The 20430-nt window shown below is 58.9% G+C and overlaps 1 protein-coding gene across 5 annotated transcripts; it reads left to right on the top strand.

The window, feature by feature from the left end:
• Nucleotides 1-271: 271 nt before the first annotated feature.
• Nucleotides 272-19514, top strand: SLC45A3 (solute carrier family 45 member 3). Of its 5 annotated transcripts, XM_059413254.1 has the most exons (6): nucleotides 7064-7307; nucleotides 7790-7874; nucleotides 12675-13050; nucleotides 13898-14680; nucleotides 15398-15663; nucleotides 17725-19514. In XM_059413254.1, the coding sequence occupies exons 1-6, from the start codon at nucleotides 7249-7251 to the stop codon at nucleotides 18160-18162; spliced, it is 2007 nt and encodes a 668-aa protein (XP_059269237.1). In that variant the 5' UTR covers nucleotides 7064-7248; the 3' UTR covers nucleotides 18163-19514. The 5 variants fall into 5 exon arrangements, with proteins under 5 accessions (XP_059269240.1, XP_059269237.1, XP_059269238.1 ...); XM_059413257.1 differs by lacking the exons at nucleotides 7064-7307; nucleotides 7790-7874 and adding an exon at nucleotides 272-378; XM_059413255.1 differs by lacking the exon at nucleotides 7790-7874 and having other exon boundaries at nucleotides 7064-7302.
• Nucleotides 19515-20430: the final 916 nt, after the last annotated feature.

The following is a 20430-nucleotide window of genomic DNA, read 5'->3' as shown; positions in this document are numbered from 1 at the left end:
TCTCTACCTAAATGTTTTGGTGGCGAGCGGCGAGGGGGCGGTGCACGGCCCTAGGTAATGACAGGGCAGGCGGGGAGCCACGCGGGGGCTGCCCGTCTCGGTCGCGGCTACAAAGACCGCTCCGAGACCTCCCGCTTTCTTCCCCCGGGACCAGCCCCACCCCTTCCCACCCCTTCCCACCCCTCCCGCACCCCCCACCCCCGACCCGCCTCGCCTTGCCTCGCCCCTCCCCCTCCCGCAGCCCCAGCGCGCATGCTCTCTCCCCCTGCCGAGCAACCTGGAGATTTAAAAGCGGCCCGGCTGGCGCGCGTTGGGAGGAGGCGGGGGGGACAAGCTTGCGCGCGCCGGCCCTGGGTGACAGCCGCACACCTCGGCCAGGTAGGCGCGCGTCCCCTCTTCTCCCGGGGGAGGGGACCCCCCGGCGCGGGGGAGGGAGCGGGGCCGCGCGGCGGAGCTCCGCGGGGTGGCGTGTTCCGCGCCCCGCGCTACTCCCGGGGGAGGTGGCGGGCCCCGGGCGCGTTCCCTCTGTCCTGCCGCTCGGTCCCCGCAGAGCCGGGCTTTCCAACGCGGAGGGCGGGTTGGGCTGGAGCGCCGGGTCGCCCGCTGTCCCGGGCCCGGCGGCGGGTGGGCGGGGAGCGGGCCCTCCCGGGAGCCCCCGGCCGGGCAGACGGCGGGCGGACCGGCCGCTCGCTCCTGTTGCAGCTCCAGCGTCAGAGTTTTCTTTGGAAAGTTGCATTTATTTTCTTCCCTTGTCGCGGCTTCGCCGGAAAGGCACGGGATGAGTCACCGCGGCGCGCACAGTCCGGGACTGGGGAGCCGGGAAAGGGGCCGGCGGCCGGGATGCCGTGGGGTCCCCGGGCTCGGGCCAGCTTGCTTGGGCTGAGGTGCGGGGGTTGAGAAGGGAGGGAGAGGTGACCGAGCGATCTCGGACGCTAGTGTTGGGGCCGGGCTCCGGGCAGAGAGTTGAGGCTGGAGTGTGTGGGTGTGTGGGTTCCTCTGCCCACTGCCCCGCAGCCTCGGTCATCCTTGCGGGGGCGGGAGGGAGGAAAAGGAGAGGCCCTTTTCTCCGCGCCCCCAGGGGGCCTCCGGTAGGGACGGTGACAGTGCTGAAATCAGCAAACAGGTGTGATGAGATGGTACCTGGACATCCGCGCTGGCTTCTCAGGACTCTGGGCTTAGGTAGTGGCATGGCCTGCTGGAGGAGCTCACTGGGACCTGCGGCGTTTCTCCCGAGTGCGACAGCCCTTCGCTTAGTCTTCTGCTCCCCTGAAGCGCACGAACCCCCAGTGACTTGCTTTTGCCCTTGACCTCTGAATCAGCTTCCATCTTCCTCACAGACACTCTTGACCTGCTCAGCTTTTCCTCCACCCCCAGGGCTGCTCGTGCCTCCCGGCTTCCTCCTTTATCCAGGGGCCACAGTTGGGGTTGGGAGGGGTTTGGCATCGTGGGTACCTGGTGAGGACTTGCCCTTCAGCTGTTACACGGACCTGATCCCAGTGGAGCGGACACTAAGAATAGCCCAGCTGCTGTTTTGCTGCCCTGCAGTCTGCAGCGGGGCACAGCCCGGGCACCTAGGCCCAGGGCCACCTTCACCTCTGCTCCTGGAAGCCTTGCTCGGGGCTGGGGGTGAGGCCCCGGGGGCCTCTGGCCGCCTTTCCTGAGGCACCTAGCAGATCTCCTTTCAGAACAAGCAGCCTTGGTGTGGGGCTCACCTGCCCAAGGCTTGGGGAGCAGACTGGCCTTGGGGGTGGGGAAGGGAGGGCCCGGGAGGGACAGGCAGGAAGGGAAGCCCCGGGAAATGTGCAGCCCAGCTTCTCCTAGGGAGTGAGTGCTGCGGTATTTGAGGTCACAGGCCCTTCTGTTGGATGGGTCCCATCCCCTCATTCCTCCCTTATCTCCTCCCCCCAGGCCTGTCATGGAGCCAGGACTCTGTTTTTCTAAAGGTGCTTAGAAAAATGGAGTTTGAGTCAGCAGGATGAGTCTGAAGAGGAAAATACAGCTGTGGCTGAATGTACAGCTGTGGACATACAGGCCCCACTTAGAGTATGTGTGTGGGGTGTGTGAGGGGAAGTTTTCCTATTTCCTCATGGAGCTTGTGGTGAACTTCCCTGCCCCTCCTGGCTCTCGGGTTATCCCGAAGGAGGAGGAGAAAGAGCTGCTCCTGATTCTCGGTGGCCCACCCAAGTCCTTCCAGGCCACCAGGTGGTGGTGGGTTGGTGTGGAGGCCCGTCTCGCAGCCTGGGCAGGGCTCTGGAGGGACAAGGCAGAAACGTGGGGATGGTCTGAGGATGCTGAAAGTGAAATTAAGTACCATCATTTGGATCATTAGAACCCACAACACAGCATTATGGGTAAGAACCTAGATTATTGGGGCGCCTGGGTGGCTCAGTGGGTTAAAGCCTCTGCCTTCGGCTCAGGTCATGATCTCAGGGTCCTGGGATGGAGTCCCTCATTGGGCTCTCTGCTCGGCAGGGAGCCTGCTTCCTCCTCTCTCTCTCTGCCTGCCTACTTGTAATCTCTGCCTGTCAAATAAATAAATAAAATCTTTAAAAAAAAAAAAAGAACCTAGATTGTCAGAAAGACAGGCTTTCTACCTTGGCTGCTCTCTTGGGTATGGAAACATTGGGTGAGTTACTTAACATCTTCAAAGCCTCCATATCCCTGGCTGCAAAATGGGGCTGATAATGGCAATACTTTGCAGCTTTTTTTTTTTTTTTTAAGTTTATTTAGGTAAGCTCTACACCCAGTTTGGGGCTCAAACTCAGGGCCCCGAGATCAAGAGTTGCATGCTCTTCTGACTGAGCCAGCCCGGTGCCCTGTAGCTTTTTTTTGTTTGTTTGTTTCTTAAATGTAAATAGCTAACGGTCTATAATATGTAAAATACGAAAAATGTAGAGCTTTATTAAATCATGCATACAGAGCTCTGGACTTTGTGGCTTAGGTAATAGTAAGTGGTCAATAAACGTTAGCTAGTACTTACTATGTCTATTACTCAGGACCAAATGGACAGCAACACCCAGCCTGGGACTCCATGCTTGGGTTCTGCTCTTGTTTCTTTGGGAGCAAGGTCTCCCCGACCTCAGGGAGTCTGTATAACTAGTGAAGAGACTGGCCTCCGGCACCCAGGTGCCCGGATTTCAACCCCGTTTCCTCTTGTGCAAGTTATTTCATTATTCTGTGCTTCCCGTTCCTCCTCTGTAAGGCACCGCGTCACCGGATTCTGAGAGTTGCAGGAGCTGATACAGGTGGAGCTCCCATGGCCGCAGGGGGTGTAACAGAGCCTGATCAATGTCATCTGTTGTTATCGGATGACAGTGGAGGCAATATTTGTGGTTTATGCTTAGAAACCAGAGTTTCTGAGCAGGGGAGTGAGACCATATATAATTATATGTAAACTGTGAATGACCTACTTGCTGTTGAACTTGTGGCCTAGTGCAAAGAACACACCAGGACTGGACATCCTGGCCTGTTCTCCATAAATACTGTGCGTGACTTGTTTTTTAATCAGTCCAGAAACTCCGGCCCTGCCTATCTCCTCAAGGTGAGCGAGAGTACCAGGAGATAATAGAGGTGAATATGTATCTTGAAAGATTAAGAGCCTCCTCTGCAGAAAGGTTATTTGCTGTGATTTTTAGGGAAACCATATGAGGAAGAGGGGGCATACTGAAGATGGGGTTCTACTCTGTTCCTCCCCCACACCCGGCCCCCAAGCCCTTTGCTTTCTGATGGCCAGAAGAAAAACCCAGCTTGCCTTTCTTTGAATAGTCAGTGGCCCTGTTTGCTGAGCAGCAAGGACAGAGGCTGGACCAGTTGGTGCCAGGCCCAGCATCGTGATCACTGATGCCACTTGACTCCCAGCATTGGAGCTGGAGTGTGGAGCTTTGTCTAGTGTATTAAGTGTCCCTGCTGGGGGGCAGGAGCTGACTGAGCTGTCACGGGGTGGTCCTGACATCTGGCCAGAACTTCCTATTTAATCCCTTTTCCTACTATGAGGTCTATGTTTCCTCCTCCATGGGAAGAAGTCCACAGTTTTGCCACTGCCCCTGAATGACTTGTAGGGCTTCTTGCTTCTGATGTTGGAGACGGTCCTGCCTCACCGATTGGCCGTGGCGTCCGTGTCTATAAAATGGCGAGGATAATATTCACCGCGCAATGTTACCCTGGGGATTACACGAGATAGGCATGTTTTGCAGAGGGCCTGCACAGGCCAGGGGCTCATTGCGTGTTTGTTCCCTTCCGCTTCTTTGTTGATTCGGGAGATGACTCTCTCCGGGAAGCTGGGATGAGCCAGCAAGAATGGGTTGGAGAGCAGCATCTCGTCCCATGGCCCATAGCCCCATAGTCCCTCGGTCACCAGGTTCAGGCCAGACCCAATGCCCAGCAGGAGCCTTGCCCTCAGGAGCCAGAGACAATTCCCTCCTTCCCCAGTGCTCTTTGTTACCTCTCACCCAGCCTCTAATCTCGAATATCCTTTTGAGCTGGCACAAATAGTTTCCGAGCTGGAACCGCACAGCCCATCTCTAGGGATGTGACAATCTAGCTTCCTGCTCCTGGCTCCTGTCGCTGCAAAGAGCTGGGCGCCCAGATACCTCGAGCGTGGCCCTGCCTGAATCCCTGGCAGGCCGTTCATGTTGCAGCAGACAGGAATCCTGATTCAGCCTCACTTAAAGGCCTTCTGTTGAGGACTCCTCCTTCTAGGTCCTGGACGGGGACTGTGGTCCTTGCTTTCCAGGAGCTGAAGGGCTGATGGGGCAGAGGTTAGGGAAGGAGACCAGAAGGACCACTGGCAGCATCCAACGCTGAGAGCTGCCTGTTGAGTGCAGTAAGTTTTCGAGGAAAGAGGGGATCCTTTTTTGTTTTGTTTTAAGATTGTATCTATGTGTTTATTTCACAGGGAGAGAGAGCACAAGCAGGGGGAGCGGCAGGGAGAGGAAGCAGGCTCCCCAAGGAGCAAGGAGCTGGATGCAGGGCTTGATCCCTAGACTCTGGGATCATGATCTGAGCTGTAGGCAGACACTTGACGGATTGAGCCACCCAGCTGCCCCTGAAAGAGGGGATCCTTGACGGCTTGGGTTCCAGGGAGCCCAAGAGGATATTCGGACTTGAGCTGGACAGGAGTCAGGTGAATGAGGATGTGTCGGGGGAAGTAAATGGAGTATGGCCATACTTTGGAAGGAAAATCAGCCCCGGGGCTGATACATTTCCCCATCTTGGTCCAGATCTGAGATTGAAACCCATTGCCACGATTTTGGGTCTGGTGTTCTTGCCACTATGCCTCACCAGGGAGAGGCCAAAAGGAGAGGTTGGTGTGTGTAGAAGTACCAGTCTCTAGTGGCTGTGTTTTGCAGGTATCTGCCCTTTTCTGCATAGGTCTGACCTGCTCAAGGCTCTGCATCATGGCTTCTTCCTCCAGGAAGCCCTGGGAGAACCGGTTATGCCCTATACCGCGGGCCCCCAACTCTAGGGGCTTGGGTCTTAGCATTCCCAAAGGGGGCTGCAGGCCGTGGTCTCTGTATCCACCGCACCTTCATGGTGGGCTGGCCCGTAATTGGATCTCAGCGAGCATTGGATGGGTGGATGGGTGAACGAGTGAGCCAGTTAATTTTTGTGCTCTTTGACAGTCCTTTGGGGGAGCTTAGGTTGCAGGCGCTGAGGCATACTTCCTTCAAGCGTGGGCAAACTAGGACTCTTTAATAAAAGAGTCCTTTTTGGAAACCCCCTGCACCCTGCTCACTACTGAGTGACTGGGGTTTTGAGAACACATTTTCATAGGGCTGGCTCTGGCCCAGAGCCTTCTGATGATAAATAGAACTGGTCACAGACTATAGGATATCAGGGCTGAAAGGGCCTGAGACCGTTGAACTTGAAACCTTAGAGGTGGGACATCGCAGAGCTAGGACCAGCATCCTGGTCCTTCCTCCCAGCCGGGGGTTCTTCTCCTCCTTAGGTCTGTCCAGACCCTCTATCCCCTGCCTCTGTCTGCGTGCTTCCACCTCCTGAGGGAGGCCAGTCTGCAGGGCGGGGGCAAGGGTTGGCTGTGCGGGATGAGGAGAGCTGCCCGGTCTGGCTGGCTGGCTGGCAAAGTTCAAATTCACTAGGAGGGAGGCTGTTCAAGTTTCACTTCACAGGGGCTGTAGGAACTGAGAAGGCATCAGAGGCCGAGAACTTCCCAGCGGCCTGGAGACTGTGCCAAGCTCCCCATTCTCCCCACCCTGGACCAGGGGATCTCTTGGTACCTCTACCCCACGTTGTAGGGAAGCATTTCTTGTGGCCCAAGTAGAGAAAGAATTTACCAATTTCTGCCAGGCAATTGGAGTCCAGCTCTGGAAGGGAGTAGGGAAGATGGCAACTCTGCCCCCAGATGTCTCGGTTACTTGGCTCAGTCTTGGGTGGCCGCTAACTACTGGCACTCTCCACCTGGGTCCCTGGCCTCTCTACCATGGAAGGCTGTGAAAGCCTCTCCCCAGTGCCATGTGGCCTTGGCAGTGAGCACTTACCTGAGGGAGAGCACCACACCCGAGGCTTGGACAGGGAGTGGGATGGGTGGCGGGTGGGCACGAGATCACTTAGCCGTTCAGTTGTAAAGAACCTTAGACCGTATATAGACTCGTTCTCATTTTACACCTGTGAGTCCGTGGTGTGTGTGTGTGTGTGTGTGTGTATAAAACAGCTTGTCCAGGCTATATAGCAGCAAAAGTTGTTGAAATTGGACTATTCTGTCCTGGTTCCCAGTTCAGAGCACTTGGCAGCATTTCGAATGCTTGGAATTAGAGGGAAAGGCATGTCAGGTATCCAGTACATGCCAGACACCTCTGGACAGCGGCTGTCAGCCACTGCGATTCCTGTCCCTGCACGGGGATCCACCCTCATCCCACAACCGGGGAGGTTGACTCCACCCTCCATCTCCTTCTCCGCCTCCGCCAAGCCTCTGCCACCCGCCAGGTCTGCAGCAGTGACCTCTCCTCACCTGTCCGGGCCAGCACCTGGGGAGGCATTTGCATTCCTGGCATTCCTCTGCCTCGGGGGCCAAAAGGGGCGTGAGTGGCGGCGAGGGCGGTGTGGGCGGCACGTGGGTGAGGGGAATGCTGCCGGAGAAGAAGGGCTGCTAGTCCCTCCGCCCTGACAGACAATGCTCCCGCTGCTCCCCTTTGGGGGTGAGAGAGTCCTCTGCCAGGTGTCCCCGCCAGAACTTCCACGAGCTGTCTCTGCAAGGGGCATGGCGTTCGTCTCCGTGTCCTCGCCCTGCAAATGCCTGTACTCATGATCCCCACCTCACGCGGGGTCCGGCGGGCCACTACCCAGGTCATGTGAGTGGGGGAGCTGGCATGCACACCCAAATCAGGCTGCCACCAGCAGGGGCACCCTGCCGAACCCTCCAGGGTTCAATGACCAGTGGCCCTGCGCGGGGGGGGGGGGGGTTGTTGTTGAAGAGAGCTCGAGGGTGAAAAGTAACTGATTGCCTGGGGTCGGAGGGCTCTTGGTCACGGTGACCTGGCGTGACCCTTGGCTGCCACTGTTGTCTGAAGGGAAGTCTGATTGGGAGGTCTCTGCCTGGAGCCAGATGTGTGTCTGTGCAGAATGTCACTGCGGGACTGCCAGGTGACCCCTTGGGAAGGTGCTTCACCTCCACTTGGGCTGGCCAGGACTGACCGGCCAAGGCGAGGGTCAGAGCAACCCCAGAACTCCTGTCACTGGGTTGCAGAGGGGAGGGGAGAGGAGAGGAGAGTGGGCTCTGGGGCCTTTCCCCTCCCCTTCCCCCAACCTCTTCTTCGCATTTGTTTCCTTTCAGAAGCGGGACTGGGGCTCTCAGACAGGGCAACAAAAGCAACTTTCCTCCAAGCCACTGCCACCTGTTGGGTTTTCACACATTGGGGGTGAGTGGGGGGAGGGGGCCGTTGCCCCTTTCCCAGTGTCTGCGCTGTGCCCCCTCTGCCCCCCCAGGGCCTGGGATTCTCTGTGCTGCCCGAAGTGACAGGGCTCCGGAGCCGGAGGGGGTGGGGGGGCCGCGGCAGCTGGAAGGGGAATTGAGTGGGAAGGGGCCAGTGCTGGCAGCCGGGAGAGAGTTTGATGGATTACTCTGCAGGCCGAGAGGTTTCTCCCTAATCCCCCTTTGTGTCCCGGCCTGCAGCCCCCTCGCTCTCTCTGACAAGCTGCTAAGCAGAAGGCTTCCAGTCCGAGCGAAGAAAAGGCAGCGCAGCAGGGCCATCTCCAAATCCTTGGCCCCTAGGCCCTGGGGGAGGCCGGAGCTGGGGAGCCAGTCTGGGCCAGGGGTGGGGCCCTCCTCCCCTCGCTCCAGCCCTCCCCTTCCTCCTTTCTGCCCATTCCCTCGAGATGGAGAGGTTGCATCAACCCGAGCTGAGCGGTCAGGTGGCTGGGGGCATCCTGCGTAGCCCAGGCCTGGCCTCTTTCTGCAGAACGCTGCCCTTTTTTGTAGGGTGGGGTGGGGGAGAGCAGACCCGCCCTTCCTGCGAAGTTTGAGCCCGAGAATCCAAGACCGAATGTGGGTGTGGAGGCACGCCCCAGGCGCTGTGTCCTGTGTGCTGCCCTGCCCCCAGCTGCCCGGGTAGCAATTCCCAGAGCCCCCGGCCCGGCCCGGGGCTGTAGTGAGAGCTGGCGCCTCAAAGGATGCTCATTTGCAGGGCCCTTGGCTGGCCAGCACGGCCTCTTTCTGGGGCGGCACTGGGCCCCAGGAGGGCAGAGCGCATTTCGGGAGTGTGCTAGGTCTTACCAGTAAAGGCCAAGGACATTGGTCCCCTGGGGCTGAGGCAAGGGGTTGGGTCACGGGGATGCGGGGTTGGTGAACGCCCCAGTCCTCTTCCGTGCCCCCAGCCTAGAGCGCTGAGAGAACTGGGAGAGCTCGGTTTGGAATGAGCTCCTAGGATCCAGTCTGGTGTGGGGGAATGGGGGTCCCCCCTTCCTGTGTGGGGGAGCCTGGCCAGGAGTGGCCCCACCCCCTTCCTGCAGCCGAGTCATGATTCCTGGAGGGAGCCCAGCCCACCCCGTTTCCTTCTCCACGGGAGGGGCCGCCTGGGGGCTGTGAGGGGTAGAGGAGCGTGTGGGAAAGCCGGGCGGCTTTATGAGTGTGGCGGGAGGGCGCAGGGTCGCCGAGCTGCTGGGGTCAGGGTGGGTGGGGGCCGAGCTGTTTGATGTGCCTGGGCGGGTGGGGAACGCCGGTTTCTGCATAAAGAGCCCATAGAATTGCGGCCTGACACTGGCCCGCGGCGGGCTGCAGCCCGGCTCCTCTGGCCTCTGTCCGTCAGCGCAGGGAATCTGCTCCCCCAGCCCCACCTCGGGCGCGAGGGGGGCAGGAGCCCCTTTGAAAGCCCTCAAAGGCCTCTTTATGCATCCCTCTGACCCTCCCTTCCCGCAGGGAGCCACCAGAAGTGGGCTCTCGCCTTTCCTCCCGCCGCCTTCACTCTGTCTTTTGAATTTTGGAGAAAGTTCAGGCCAAGTTTGTTCTCGCTGCTCAGTTTCGTTTCCCCACGCTCGCCTGTGGCCGAACCCAGCGTGGGGCTTCCTGCCCAGTGGGCTGTGGGTCCCCTCACCACGTTTGAAACTTCAGGAGTTGCCCCTTCCGGGGGTCTGGCCAGGATTTCCCTGGTGGGGGTAGGGATGGGGGGGCCCTTCGGACTTTCCCATCTCTCCCGCTGCCCACCCCCGACCCCCACACTGCTTTCTGCTGTGCCTTCTTGGGGAAAACATTTCGCAGGTGCTAGGGAGTTAGGAAGGTTGCCCATAGGGCTGCTGCTCCGGGGCTGGGCTTACTGACCAGGCCCAGCGGGCTTGTGTTCTGCTCCCCCAGGGATGAGGAAAGATGGCCTGGGGCAGAGCTCCATGGAGGTTCCTGGAGGTCTTGGGCTTCTCCCAGCCTTCTTGCTGTCCTGTCATTGGAGGACAGATACCTAGAACTTGAGAAGGACTCGTCCTCCCCGAAGGCTGCTGCTCCTTTCCGGAGGTCAGGCCACAATCCCCTCTGGGTACCCCGCTGCCCTCCTCTTCCTGCCTCGACCCTACCAGGTGAGTCTCCAGAGCAGGCCTGCTCTTCCGGTGGATCTTCTGTTTGCCAGATGGGCCCAGTGCTCCAGGAGCAGTGGGACAGGCGGGGTACTGGGGGGAATTGAGTTTGGTCTTCGTGCCTGCACTCCTGAGGAAGACAGGGGGTGCCCCAAACGGGGGCTGACAGTCACCCATCACTTAGAAGCTTTGCTGGGCAGCGCGTCCTCGGGCTGCGGGAGGGAGGGGTGGCCACGAAAGTGGGAAAGTGGCAGGAAACCACTTGCCTCCCCACTGCTGTGGACCTGGGCTTCTGTGCTTCTGCCCTGGAGGGACAGCAGGTGGCCGGTTAGCACTGAGGGAGTCTTTTGTGGTGCCCTCCACCCTGAGGACCCCGGAGTGCGGATGCTGTGGGGTGAGACTGGGGCTCTGGGGAACGTCCAGGAGGGGGATCTTTGGAAGGGCAGAATAGTCTTATGGGTTTGGAATTCCTTAGGCAGTTCTGGGCTGGAAAGAATCAACTCTAGTCTAGGTGGGGCAAGAGTGCCCTGGACCTTGGGGCACAGTTGAAGTCAAAAGAGCGAGGATGGGCTTAGCAACCTAAGAACAGAGAGGCGCTCGCTGGGCTTTGAGCCTGCCCACCTCCTACCCAATTCCTTTGAATGAATTCTTCACCTGGACCAGCCCCCAGCTGCCTGGTGCAGCGGAGGGGAAGGGGCAGGAGAAAGGAGGGAGGGGGAGGCCCCTCCTGAGCTATCTGGACTGAAGAAGGGAAAGCCCTCTCTTCACCCTCTTTCATCTTTTTGTCTTTCTCTCTTGTGGGCTAAGGAGGGTGTCCTGCGTCTTCCAGGGAGCAAGGGGCCGGCTTAGGGAGGGAAGGAGGCAGGCGGGGTGCCTGGTTTTGTCACAGGACTGCAATTTACTTGCAACCACAGGGAGCAATGAGAGCTTGGGAATGTGGGCAGGTTGTGGGTGAGTCTGGGTCTGACCGTCTGTTTGCTCAGGGAGGACCCAACAGCAGGTGAATGTCCAGGGCCTGCCCAGACTGGGGGCGGGGAGTAGAATGGGCTGGAAGCCTTTTGGCCCAGAACCCCACCCTCCAGGTTGGAGAGTACAGCACCCTGTCTTGGTCTGTGTGCAGGCTCCTGGCTTCCCCAGGGCTGCTGCAGCAGGGGATGAGCGTGGCTCAGAACTGCCCAGCGGGGACTGATGTGTGGCCCCTCCCAGCCATGCCACCCCCTATTTTACGCTCCTCCCTGTGCCACCCCCATAGGAGTGCATGCCCCTTCCCAAAGTGGATCGTCAGGGTCTGAGTAGAGCTTTGGGGAAGAGGTCACAAGTTGCCTGGCCTTCCTTTCTGGTCTCCTAGGGCTTGGAAAGCAGTTATGGGAAGGACACATCTTCCCCGGATTGGCAGCGACCTGATTTCCCTGTGGCGTATTTCAGAGAGCACCTACCACAGGCTTTGTAGCGCCCAAGGCCACTGTGGGTGAGGCGCCCTGGGGACTGTGGACCCAGTGCTATTCCTGGGCCTTTGTGGGGGTGAATTGGTGAGGCAGGGGAGGGCATGTAGACTGGGAGTGGCAGGAGGCTCTGTCTGCACCTCTTTGGGAAGAATGAATGACGAGTTAGGGGACTTTTCTCAGCAAGACCCACCTTCTCTACTTCTCTTTGTGGCTGACTTGATTTTCCCTCTTTCGTGGTCGCCCCTAAACAGAGCAGACCGCCTTGGGTCCTGTTGTCAGGAAGCAAGAGCTGGAGGCCCATTGCCTGGGGCTGGGGGGCACAGCGTGGCGTGGCTGCCCCAATGGGGTCTCTATGCCCAGGAGGTAGGCCTAGTGGGGAGGGCCGTGGGGACATCTCTGCTGAGAATGGAACCATCTGGGGAGCAGAGAAGGGCTTTCTGGAAAGTGGGGGGGCCTTCCAGCAGCGTCCGGTTACGGGTGTCTGTACGGGCTGGTGCCGTTCGGTGCCCCTGAAAGGTGGGGACCTGGGAGCGGGCCCCCCTGTCCCGTGACAGTTGGGCAGTCCACGTGGGAACGTTCCACGGAGAGACTCCAGGAAGAGGTTTGCAGGCCAAGGTCCTCCAGGGGCGCCCTCTTTAAGTGGTTTCAATGACAGGTTAAAACTCAACCCAACAAACCACAGCCTCCCCGCCCTCCCCACCCCCTTGTCCTCGTTCTTGGGGGCCGGGGTTATGATGCAACATGGCTTGTGGCCAGCAGCTCGGGATAGGAAGCGCTGCTCCTAACAGAGGGGAGTTGACCAGCCCAGCTTTGGGAAGTGGAGAGAGAAAAGCAAACACACCAGGCCCGGCAGAGGGTCTCCAGAGGCACCTTGAGAACAGGGCCTGGGGAACTGGGAATTCAATCGGTCTGATTTTTTTTTTTTCTTTTTTCCATACCGGCAGGCAAGGGCAAAGGCAAAGATAGTCCAAAACAGAGAAAAATGGACATCTCTTTGGCTCTGGAGTGTGCTGAGGTTTAAAAATGATATTTACCTTATTAGTTATGTCAGCCTTAGGCTAATATTAACATGCATTTCCTGATTGGCAGCAGGGGTGGCACGGCCACTCCATTGTCAGCCTGGGAGTGAACAGGATTCAGAGAACTCAGAGCAAATCCCAGAGGCCTGGTTCCCAGGATTGCACAGTCTGGGTTTGACTGTTATTGTGCTTTCAGGATCTGAGGGATGAGCTATGTCCCCACCGAGGCTCCCCGCACCCACAGGCGTGTAGCGTGGCCCGAGGAGCCGGACCTGCGCGGAAGGCTGGCAGAAATGGGCTCCTGGCAGAGGCCGGGGCACTCAGTGGCAGCAAGGAGGAGAGGCCTGGGCGTCCGGAGCAGGGCCGAGCCACGGCAGCCGGGGAGCGCGTGAAGCCCACCATGGTCCAGAGGCTGTGGGCTGGCCGCCTGCTGCGGCACCGGAAAGCCCAGCTCCTGCTGGTCAACCTGCTGACCTTCGGCCTGGAAGTGTGCCTGGCCGCCGGCATCACCTACGTGCCACCCTTGCTGCTGGAGGTGGGGGTCGAGGAGAAGTTCATGACCATGGTGCTCGGTGAGTGCAGCACAGCTTCCTTGCCTCCTGCTGCGGGTCCATGACACCCAGGAGGCAGGGTGACGATGCCTCTGCCCAAAGAGGGAGAGGCGGCTGCTGGCTCAGGAAGAGCCAGTGGAGGCAGCAGGTTGGGCCCTGCTGGGTGGATGGGTGACCGTGGGCAGGGGTGGGGCAATGGGTGCCTAGCAGGAAAAGAGCACAGGGACATTCCGTGGTCCCCTCAATACCCCAGACCCTCACACAGTGCCTGGCACGTAGCAGACACGGCTCTTCCCTTAGTTCAGCCCTTTCTATCTGTTACTCATTTAATCCTTGCAATACCCTTTGGGGTCCCCCGCTTCATCAGTCATGGAGGCTGCTGAGCAGTTGGGTGACTTAGGCAGGCTGGAGGGCTAGCTACCGATTAGGAAGATCAGGGGTTCTCAGCTAGGGCTCTTTCTTATCCCCTAGGGCCCAGGCTGGGCCCCGACTGCGGATGTGTTCTGTAAAAGCCACAGAAGGCAAGAGGTCGCCCTGGGGTGGCTCCCAGGATGCTGGGCTGGAGGTGGGGGTCACACTGCCTGTTGAAACCCTGCCTCGTGCCTCCCACCTCTCCCTTGGCCCCTGTGCTTCAGGCTCACTTACCGGTTGTTCCGTGTATCATTGTGCCCATCTGAGGATGCGGCGTTAGTGGTCCTGGCTGCGAGGGCGAACCTAGAATCTGCGTGACATACCTCATACCGTGTCAAGCAAAGAAGTGGCCCTGCATGTGGTGGTCATATCCGTCCTCCTCCAGGAGCTCGGTCTCCCTTCCCCACCACTCCCGAGGGCTGCAGCCTGTGGCTCATACGATGTGTCCTTCCTGCAGGCATTGGTCCAGTGCTGGGCCTCATCTCGGTCCCACTCCTAGGCTCGGCCAGTGACCACTGGCGTGGGCGCTACGGTCGCCGGAGGCCCTTCATATGGGCCCTGTCCCTGGGCGTCCTCCTGAGCCTCTTCCTCATCCCGAGGGCCGGCTGGCTGGCGGGGCTGCTGTGCCCGGATGCCAGGCCCCTGGAGCTGGCCCTGCTGATCCTGGGCGTGGGGCTGCTGGACTTCTGCGGCCAGGTGTGCTTCACCCCACTGGAGGCCCTGCTCTCCGACCTCTTCCGGGACCCAGACCACTGTCGCCAGGCCTTCTCCGTCTACGCCTTCATGATCAGCCTTGGGGGCTGCCTGGGCTACCTCCTGCCTGCGATCGACTGGGATGCCAGCGCCCTGGCCCCCTACCTGGGCACCCAGGAGGAGTGCCTCTTCGGCCTGCTCACTGTCATCTTCCTCACCTGCGTGGCGGCCACGCTGTTTGTGGCCGAGGAGGCCGCGCTGGGTCCGGCTGAGCCGGCGGAAGGGCTGGCTGTCCCCCCGGGGCCGCACTGCTGCCCCTGCCACACCCGCCTGGCTTTCCGGAGCCTGGGCGCCCTGTTTCCCCGGCTGCACCAGCTCTGCTGCCGTGTGCCTCGCACCCTGCGCAGACTCTTTGTGGCCGAGCTGTGCAGCTGGATGGCTTTCATGACCTTCACGCTGTTCTACACGGACTTTGTGGGCGAGGGGCTGTACCAGGGTGTGCCCCGGGCTGAGCCGGGCACCGAGGCCCGGAGACACTATGATGAAGGTAAGGCCTCCGCAATGGGGGGCGAGGAGGGGGCTGCTGTGAGAGATCCCCCCCGCCTCCAGCTGCAGGGGATGGCCTTGTGGTGGCCCGCACTCTGTACAGTCTGAGCCAGGCCCATTACTGTGCGTCTGGGTTCCCGATTGTTCCCTATATCCTGGTCAGGAAAATGGGCCTGTCTGTGCACGAGGCCGCCACAGTGGCTTGCGGTCACAGCACCTCAGGCCACGGAGAGTTTGCTCAGAGTCATTGCTTCCATTTGCCAGAAGAAAAGGCTCAGCTTAGTTAAGGAACAGAGAGGGCAGAGGAGTCCAGGCCACGTCTCGGGTCCACCTGGCCCCAACTGTAGTGTGCCCTCTGCTCCCCTTGTAGACTCTCCCCCTTCCCTGGCCAGACTTACAGCTCAGCGTTCCCGAGCTCTGTCCTGGAGCCAAGTGCAGAACTGTCTTTGGGTTCCCTTGTACTGTCTTAGAGAGCTGAGCACTAGCTGAGGCCCGGAGCAACCCTCAGGGTGTGGTCCCCTGCCCTTAGCTGGAGGCTTTGACCGCACCATCTAACGGCCTGCCTGGAGGAACCTAGATCGCATGTGTGGCAGTCGGGTGGGCTGATGGTGGGGGTGGGGGGGACACGGGCCTGGCCACAGTTCTGAGCCCTCCCCAGTTTGTACCAGCCTCTTCCTGCTCCCGCCGACTTCTTCTCCCCCCCACCCCCACCCCGCAGGGGTCCGGATGGGCAGCCTGGGGCTGTTCCTGCAGTGCGCAGTGTCCCTGCTCTTCTCACTGGTCATGGACCGGCTGGTGCAGCGATTCGGCACCCGGGCCGTCTATCTGGCCAGCGTGGTGGCCTTCCCCGTGGCTGCCGGCACCATGTGCCTGTCCCGCAGCGTGGCCGTGGTGACCGCGTCGGCTGCCCTCACCGGCTTCACCTTCTCCGCCCTGCAGATCCTGCCCTACACGCTGGCCTCCCTCTACCACCGGGAGAAGCAGGTACTCACGTTGGCCGCTGGGTGGGGCGGGGGCGGAGGGCAGCCGGAGGAGCCTGGCCAGGGTCCGGCTGGAGAGCTGGAGAGCGAGAAGTCCTTCTTTGACTGGAGAGGAAGCCGTGTAGCCCTGGGCCAGAGACGTGGGCTGCACGGAAGGAGGGTGTAGATTAGATTCTGGGAATGACTTCCTGGTGTCAGGGCTATAAAGCACTTGAGTGGATAATTGCAGGAAATGTTAACTCCTTCTTTGGGGATCCAGAAGAATTGGGCTAGTGGAGGAGCGCTCAGTCTGGGCTGGGTAGTTCTAGGCAGAGGTGGTGCTGGGGCTGATCAGATGACCTCCTGAGCTCCTGGCTTCAGCCGCCCTGAGTGGTGGTCTGGCCTTGGCAACGGCTCTCTTTATTCGCGGAGGGGCACTGTGATGGGCCCTGCCCCGCTTTGGTCTCCAAGAGGGAGAAGGGTCCTCACTATCCCTTCTCTTTCTGGTTTATCTTCTTTTTCTGCCTAATTCTCTCTTTTCTTTTCCTGTCTCTCACCTTTGCCTCTGTCCCCTCCCTCGCCCCCACGGCGGGTCTCTGAGCCCGATGCACCTGGCACGGCTCACCCAGCCGCTGTAAGTTGGGGGCCTCCTTCCTGCTTGGCCTCACGCCAGCCAGCCCCTCCAGGGGCCCCGTTCTGTGGGAAGCCTCGCGACCAAAGCTGTGTGGTCACCTTTGTCCCCTTCACGGGCCTCAGGGAGCTCTGCCCAGAGGGTGAGAAGTTGGGGTGTCCTGAGGGAGGAGACGCAGGCCTGCCCTCCTAGAGCTTCCAGACCATAGGGAGGAAGTTTGTCCGCCGGAAGACACGAGTGAAGTAGCGGAGAAATGGCTAGCTAGGAGGGTGGTTAATTGAATAGGCAGCTGCAGGGGTGGGGCATGTGGACGGAGGGGCCAGGGTTTGCTTGGGGTAGCCCGGTCCCTGAGGCCCCTGTCAGCACACGGATGACCTTCATTGGCCTTCATTCTGCTGCTGCCCCGGCTGGGGGCTCGGGGCTGGTGTCCGGACGCCAGGCTTGGGCATGCGCACTTGCACTCAGGGAACATGCTCAGGCTGGTCCTCCCCTCAGACCGCGGAGTGTGTCTAGCCTCGGGGCCTCTTGAGGCTCCAGGCTCACTGGTCTTTCCGGGGGTGGCAGGCGGGGAGGACAGGTCCCGGGACGTCCACTCCAAGAAGCAGTTGATGGCACACTTGGCCACGTACGCCGTCTGTACTTGCCTTGCCTACTTCTGGCCACCCCAAGAGCTGTCTCCTTCCCTTTTGAGCTCTGCCATGGGTCCCAGCTCCAGTGCAGCCGACTCAAGGACCCTTCCACGTTAGGCGCTAGTGGGCATAGGGACATAGAGGCTAAATTCTAGCCCTATCCTTAAGTAGGGGGTTCTAGCACACAGTGAGAAAGAAGCAAGAAGGGCTTCAGCATTAGCCCAGCTAGGCTGAAGGAGTCTGGAAGATTCCTCTTGTTCCTCTCTTCCTCCAGGCTGAGTCTGTTGGGCCTTCCCTGTCCTGAGTCTGGGGCCTTGTGCCTCACAGTACGGCCTGGGACCCCAGTGGGAGCAGAGCATCTCTCTGCGAGGTTGGGGAGTATGTCCCAAGGCAGAGTGGTGAGGGGTAGAAAGTAGGAGGGTTAACCCCCTGTGTGGGCATTTGGACCCTCAGGGGTCCCGTTTCTGGATTTTGTTCCTCAGTTCTTACACGTCTCTCTTCTCACCTGTTTCATTCTGTCTTTTCCCTCTACCTTGGGGTTCCATTCTCTTCCTGACCTGCAACTGAAGTTTGTCGGCCCCTTACTGGTTCCAGGAGAGGCTAGAGGAGACCTAGACTTCTGGATTCAGATCTGTGCCCCCCATCCCCTGCCCTGGAAGGAGAGTCTTCATTAGACCCGGACGAAGGAGGGTCTGGCCTGCTGCGCAGCTGTCATTGAGGCTGGTGGCCTGGCTTCTTCCGGCCTCTGGTGTGAATGCTGGGGTCTCTTCTCAGAGCTGGGATCCTGTGCTTGGATTCCTACCTCTCCCGTTTTCCTCCTCCCCAGGTTTTCCTGCCCAAATACCGAGGAGATGCCGGAAGTAGTGCCAGTGAGGACAGCCTGATGCCCAACTTTCCACCTGGCCCCAAGCCCGGATCTCCCTTCCCCAATGGACACATGGGTGCTGGAGGCGGCGGCCTCCTCCCTTCTTCACCTGTGCTCTGTGGGGCCTCTGCCTGCGACGTCTCCATGCGGGTGGTGGTGGGCGAGCCGCCCGAGACCAGGGTCATCCCGGGCCGGGGCATCTGCCTGGACCTTGCCATCCTGGACAGTGCATTCCTGCTGTCCCAGGTGGCCCCGTCCCTGTTTATGGGCTCCATTGTTCAGCTCAGCCAGTCTGTCACTGCCTACATGGTGTCGGCTGCGGGCCTTGGTTTTGTGGCCATTTATTTTGCTACACAGGTGGTATTTGACAAGAGTGACTTGACCAAATACTCTGTGTAGAGTCCCTGTGACCCACTGAGGGTCACCACTGAGGACCCTGCCTCCCTGGGTCCCAACCCCCCCGACCCCCCACAGCGGATCCAGTTGGCCCCCTGGGGGGGCCTTCCAGTTTGTCCCTGCCAAAGTGATGTGGCTCTCTGCTGCCACCCCGTGGCGGTGAGGTGCAGAGCTGCACAGGTAGGGGACTGGGGCTTCTCTTTCTCTCTCTCTCTCTCACCAGTCTTCCGGGCTGGCTGACTGTTGGTCCAAACGGGCTTCAGTCTGGATTTCTCCAGGGAGGCCAGAAGGGTAGGCCATTTCCTTAGCTCCGTGCACTGGAATGCGGGATTCTGCAGGGAGATGACCCAGGCAGGGTTAACTGCTAGTGTCCTGGTCAAGACATACCCAGAGAAGGGATTTGGAGAGCTCAGTAACCTCGACCACCTGGTCTCTCATCTCCAAGCCCTCTTATCCCATAGATTCCTTTGATGTTGTCTTGCATGGAAGTTTCTAGTATGAAACTCCTCTGCAGGATTTGAGACTATGAAAGTTATTTGTGGGGAGAGAGGAAGCCGCCTGGCCGCATGGCACTGCCTTCTCCCAACCCCCAACAACTACATTTGATCAGGACATGGCTTGTTGGCCCCTATGTTGCCATCATAGGGACACAGGCCTTTAAATATTTAACTTATTTATTTAACTAAGTAGAGGGGAATCAATTCCCAGCTCTGCCATCTCGGTGTCTCAGAGGTGAGATCGCCAGTGGGCCCCGGGAGGCATCTGGTTTATCGGGCTGAGCATTGCCAGAATCATCTTCCCTTGGGTGATCAGTCTGGCCCTAAAACTGCCCAACCCAGGAGCTTGGAAGCTCTGCTTACCCAGCTGATATCCCAAATCATGTTACCCAAGACTGGGGGAGCTGGGGGTGAGTGAAGGGGGGGGGCTCCGGGTCTCAGCAGCCTCCCTAGCCTCCCCTCCTCTCTTGGCCCAGCCCACCCCCCACCCCCACTCCCCTCCGCTCTCTCCAGGGCTGGACTGATGAAGGAGCTGCCCACCCCTCCACTCCGTTTCCCCACTGACTCCACAACCCTCTCCCTGGGGCTGTTCCAGGATCGGAAGCACAGAGTGTGGCTCCTCAAGAGCTTTTATCCGTCTCAGCCCCCAGGGCATATCCGTGCTTGGGGAATCTCGCACGGAAACTCAGGAGTACCCCCTGCCTGGGCTAAGGAGGTCTTATCTCTGGGGGGTTTAAAGTGCCGTTTGCAATAATGTTATGTCTTATTTATTTAGTGGAGTAAATATTTTATACTGTTTGTGAGCAATCAGAGTATAATGTTTATGGTGATGAAATTAAAGGCTTCTTATATGTTTCATTGGCCTGTGTTTATCTTTCCTGGAGGGGGAAGGATCAGATCTCTCTCAAATTATCCTCAGCTTCCTTCTCAATAGGGATCCTGTGTGGGCAGCTTCAGTTCCCAGTGTCACCAGCAGATGGAGCCATAGACCAGTACGCGACCTATGATTGGCGCTTGGGCATGGATGTGCTACCCCTTGGATTGGAGAGTTGTTGGGAATTTGGGGGTGGCGGGTAGGGAAAACATGGAGTGCAGGAGAGTGGGGGCATTCTCTTTCTCAAAGGGCTCATAATGTGGCCAAAAGTTGGAACAAGCACCCTCTATCAACTGCAGCAATAGGAAGGAGGAAGGAACCTGGCCCGTGCAGGCTTGGATTTCAACGTCACTGAGCCTTGGTTCCTGTCTCCTTCACCCTTCCTGCCAGGCTGAGGGCGGATTCAGAGTCTTCCCTGCCATGCCATCTCTCTCACCTTTCCAGACTTGGCTGGCCTTCCTGTTCCGGTCCTCCTGGAACAGTGTAGTTAACACCTCCTCAGTGTACTTAACACCATGTGCAGGACCAGCTGTGCTGGGGGCACTGGGCTGGCTCAGTGGTTAGAGCACGTGGCTCCTGATCTTAGGGTCGGGAGTTTGAGCCCCACACTGGGTACAGAGATTACATTTTTTTTTTTTAAGAACTAGCTTTATTTATTTTTAAGATGTTCTATATTTTATCCTAAATAAATAAAATCTTTAAAGCGGGGGGGGCACCGGGGCACCTGGGTGGCTCTGTGGGTTAAGCCTCTTCCTTTAGCTCATGATCTCAGGGTCCTGGGATCGAGTCCCCACATTGGGCTCTCTGCTCAGCGGGGAGCCTGCTTCCTCCTCTCTCTGCCTGCCTCTCTGCCTACTTGTGATCTCTGTCAAATAAATAAAATCTTTTTAAAAAGTGGGG

This window comes from Mustela nigripes, chromosome 10 (genome assembly GCF_022355385.1).
Source record: "Mustela nigripes isolate SB6536 chromosome 10, MUSNIG.SB6536, whole genome shotgun sequence".
NCBI classification, from domain to species: domain Eukaryota; kingdom Metazoa; phylum Chordata; class Mammalia; order Carnivora; family Mustelidae; genus Mustela; species Mustela nigripes.
Note: the sequence above shows the minus strand (reverse complement) of the source record. Positions and strands in the feature narration are given on the sequence as shown.

What these genes read in the sequence shown, in the direction of transcription:
- SLC45A3 (XM_059413254.1), top strand. Translation starts at nt 7,249, where the DNA reads ATGCCTGTACTCATGATCCCCACCTCACGCGGGGTCCGGCGGGCCACT. An exon ending in TGGGTTTTCACACATTGGGG is followed by an intron (nt 7,875 to 12,674) that starts GTGAGTGGGGGG and finishes TTGTGCTTTCAG; the next exon opens with GATCTGAGGGATGAGCTATG. An exon ending in TCTACCACCGGGAGAAGCAG is followed by an intron (nt 15,664 to 17,724) that starts GTACTCACGTTG and finishes CCTCCTCCCCAG; the next exon opens with GTTTTCCTGCCCAAATACCG.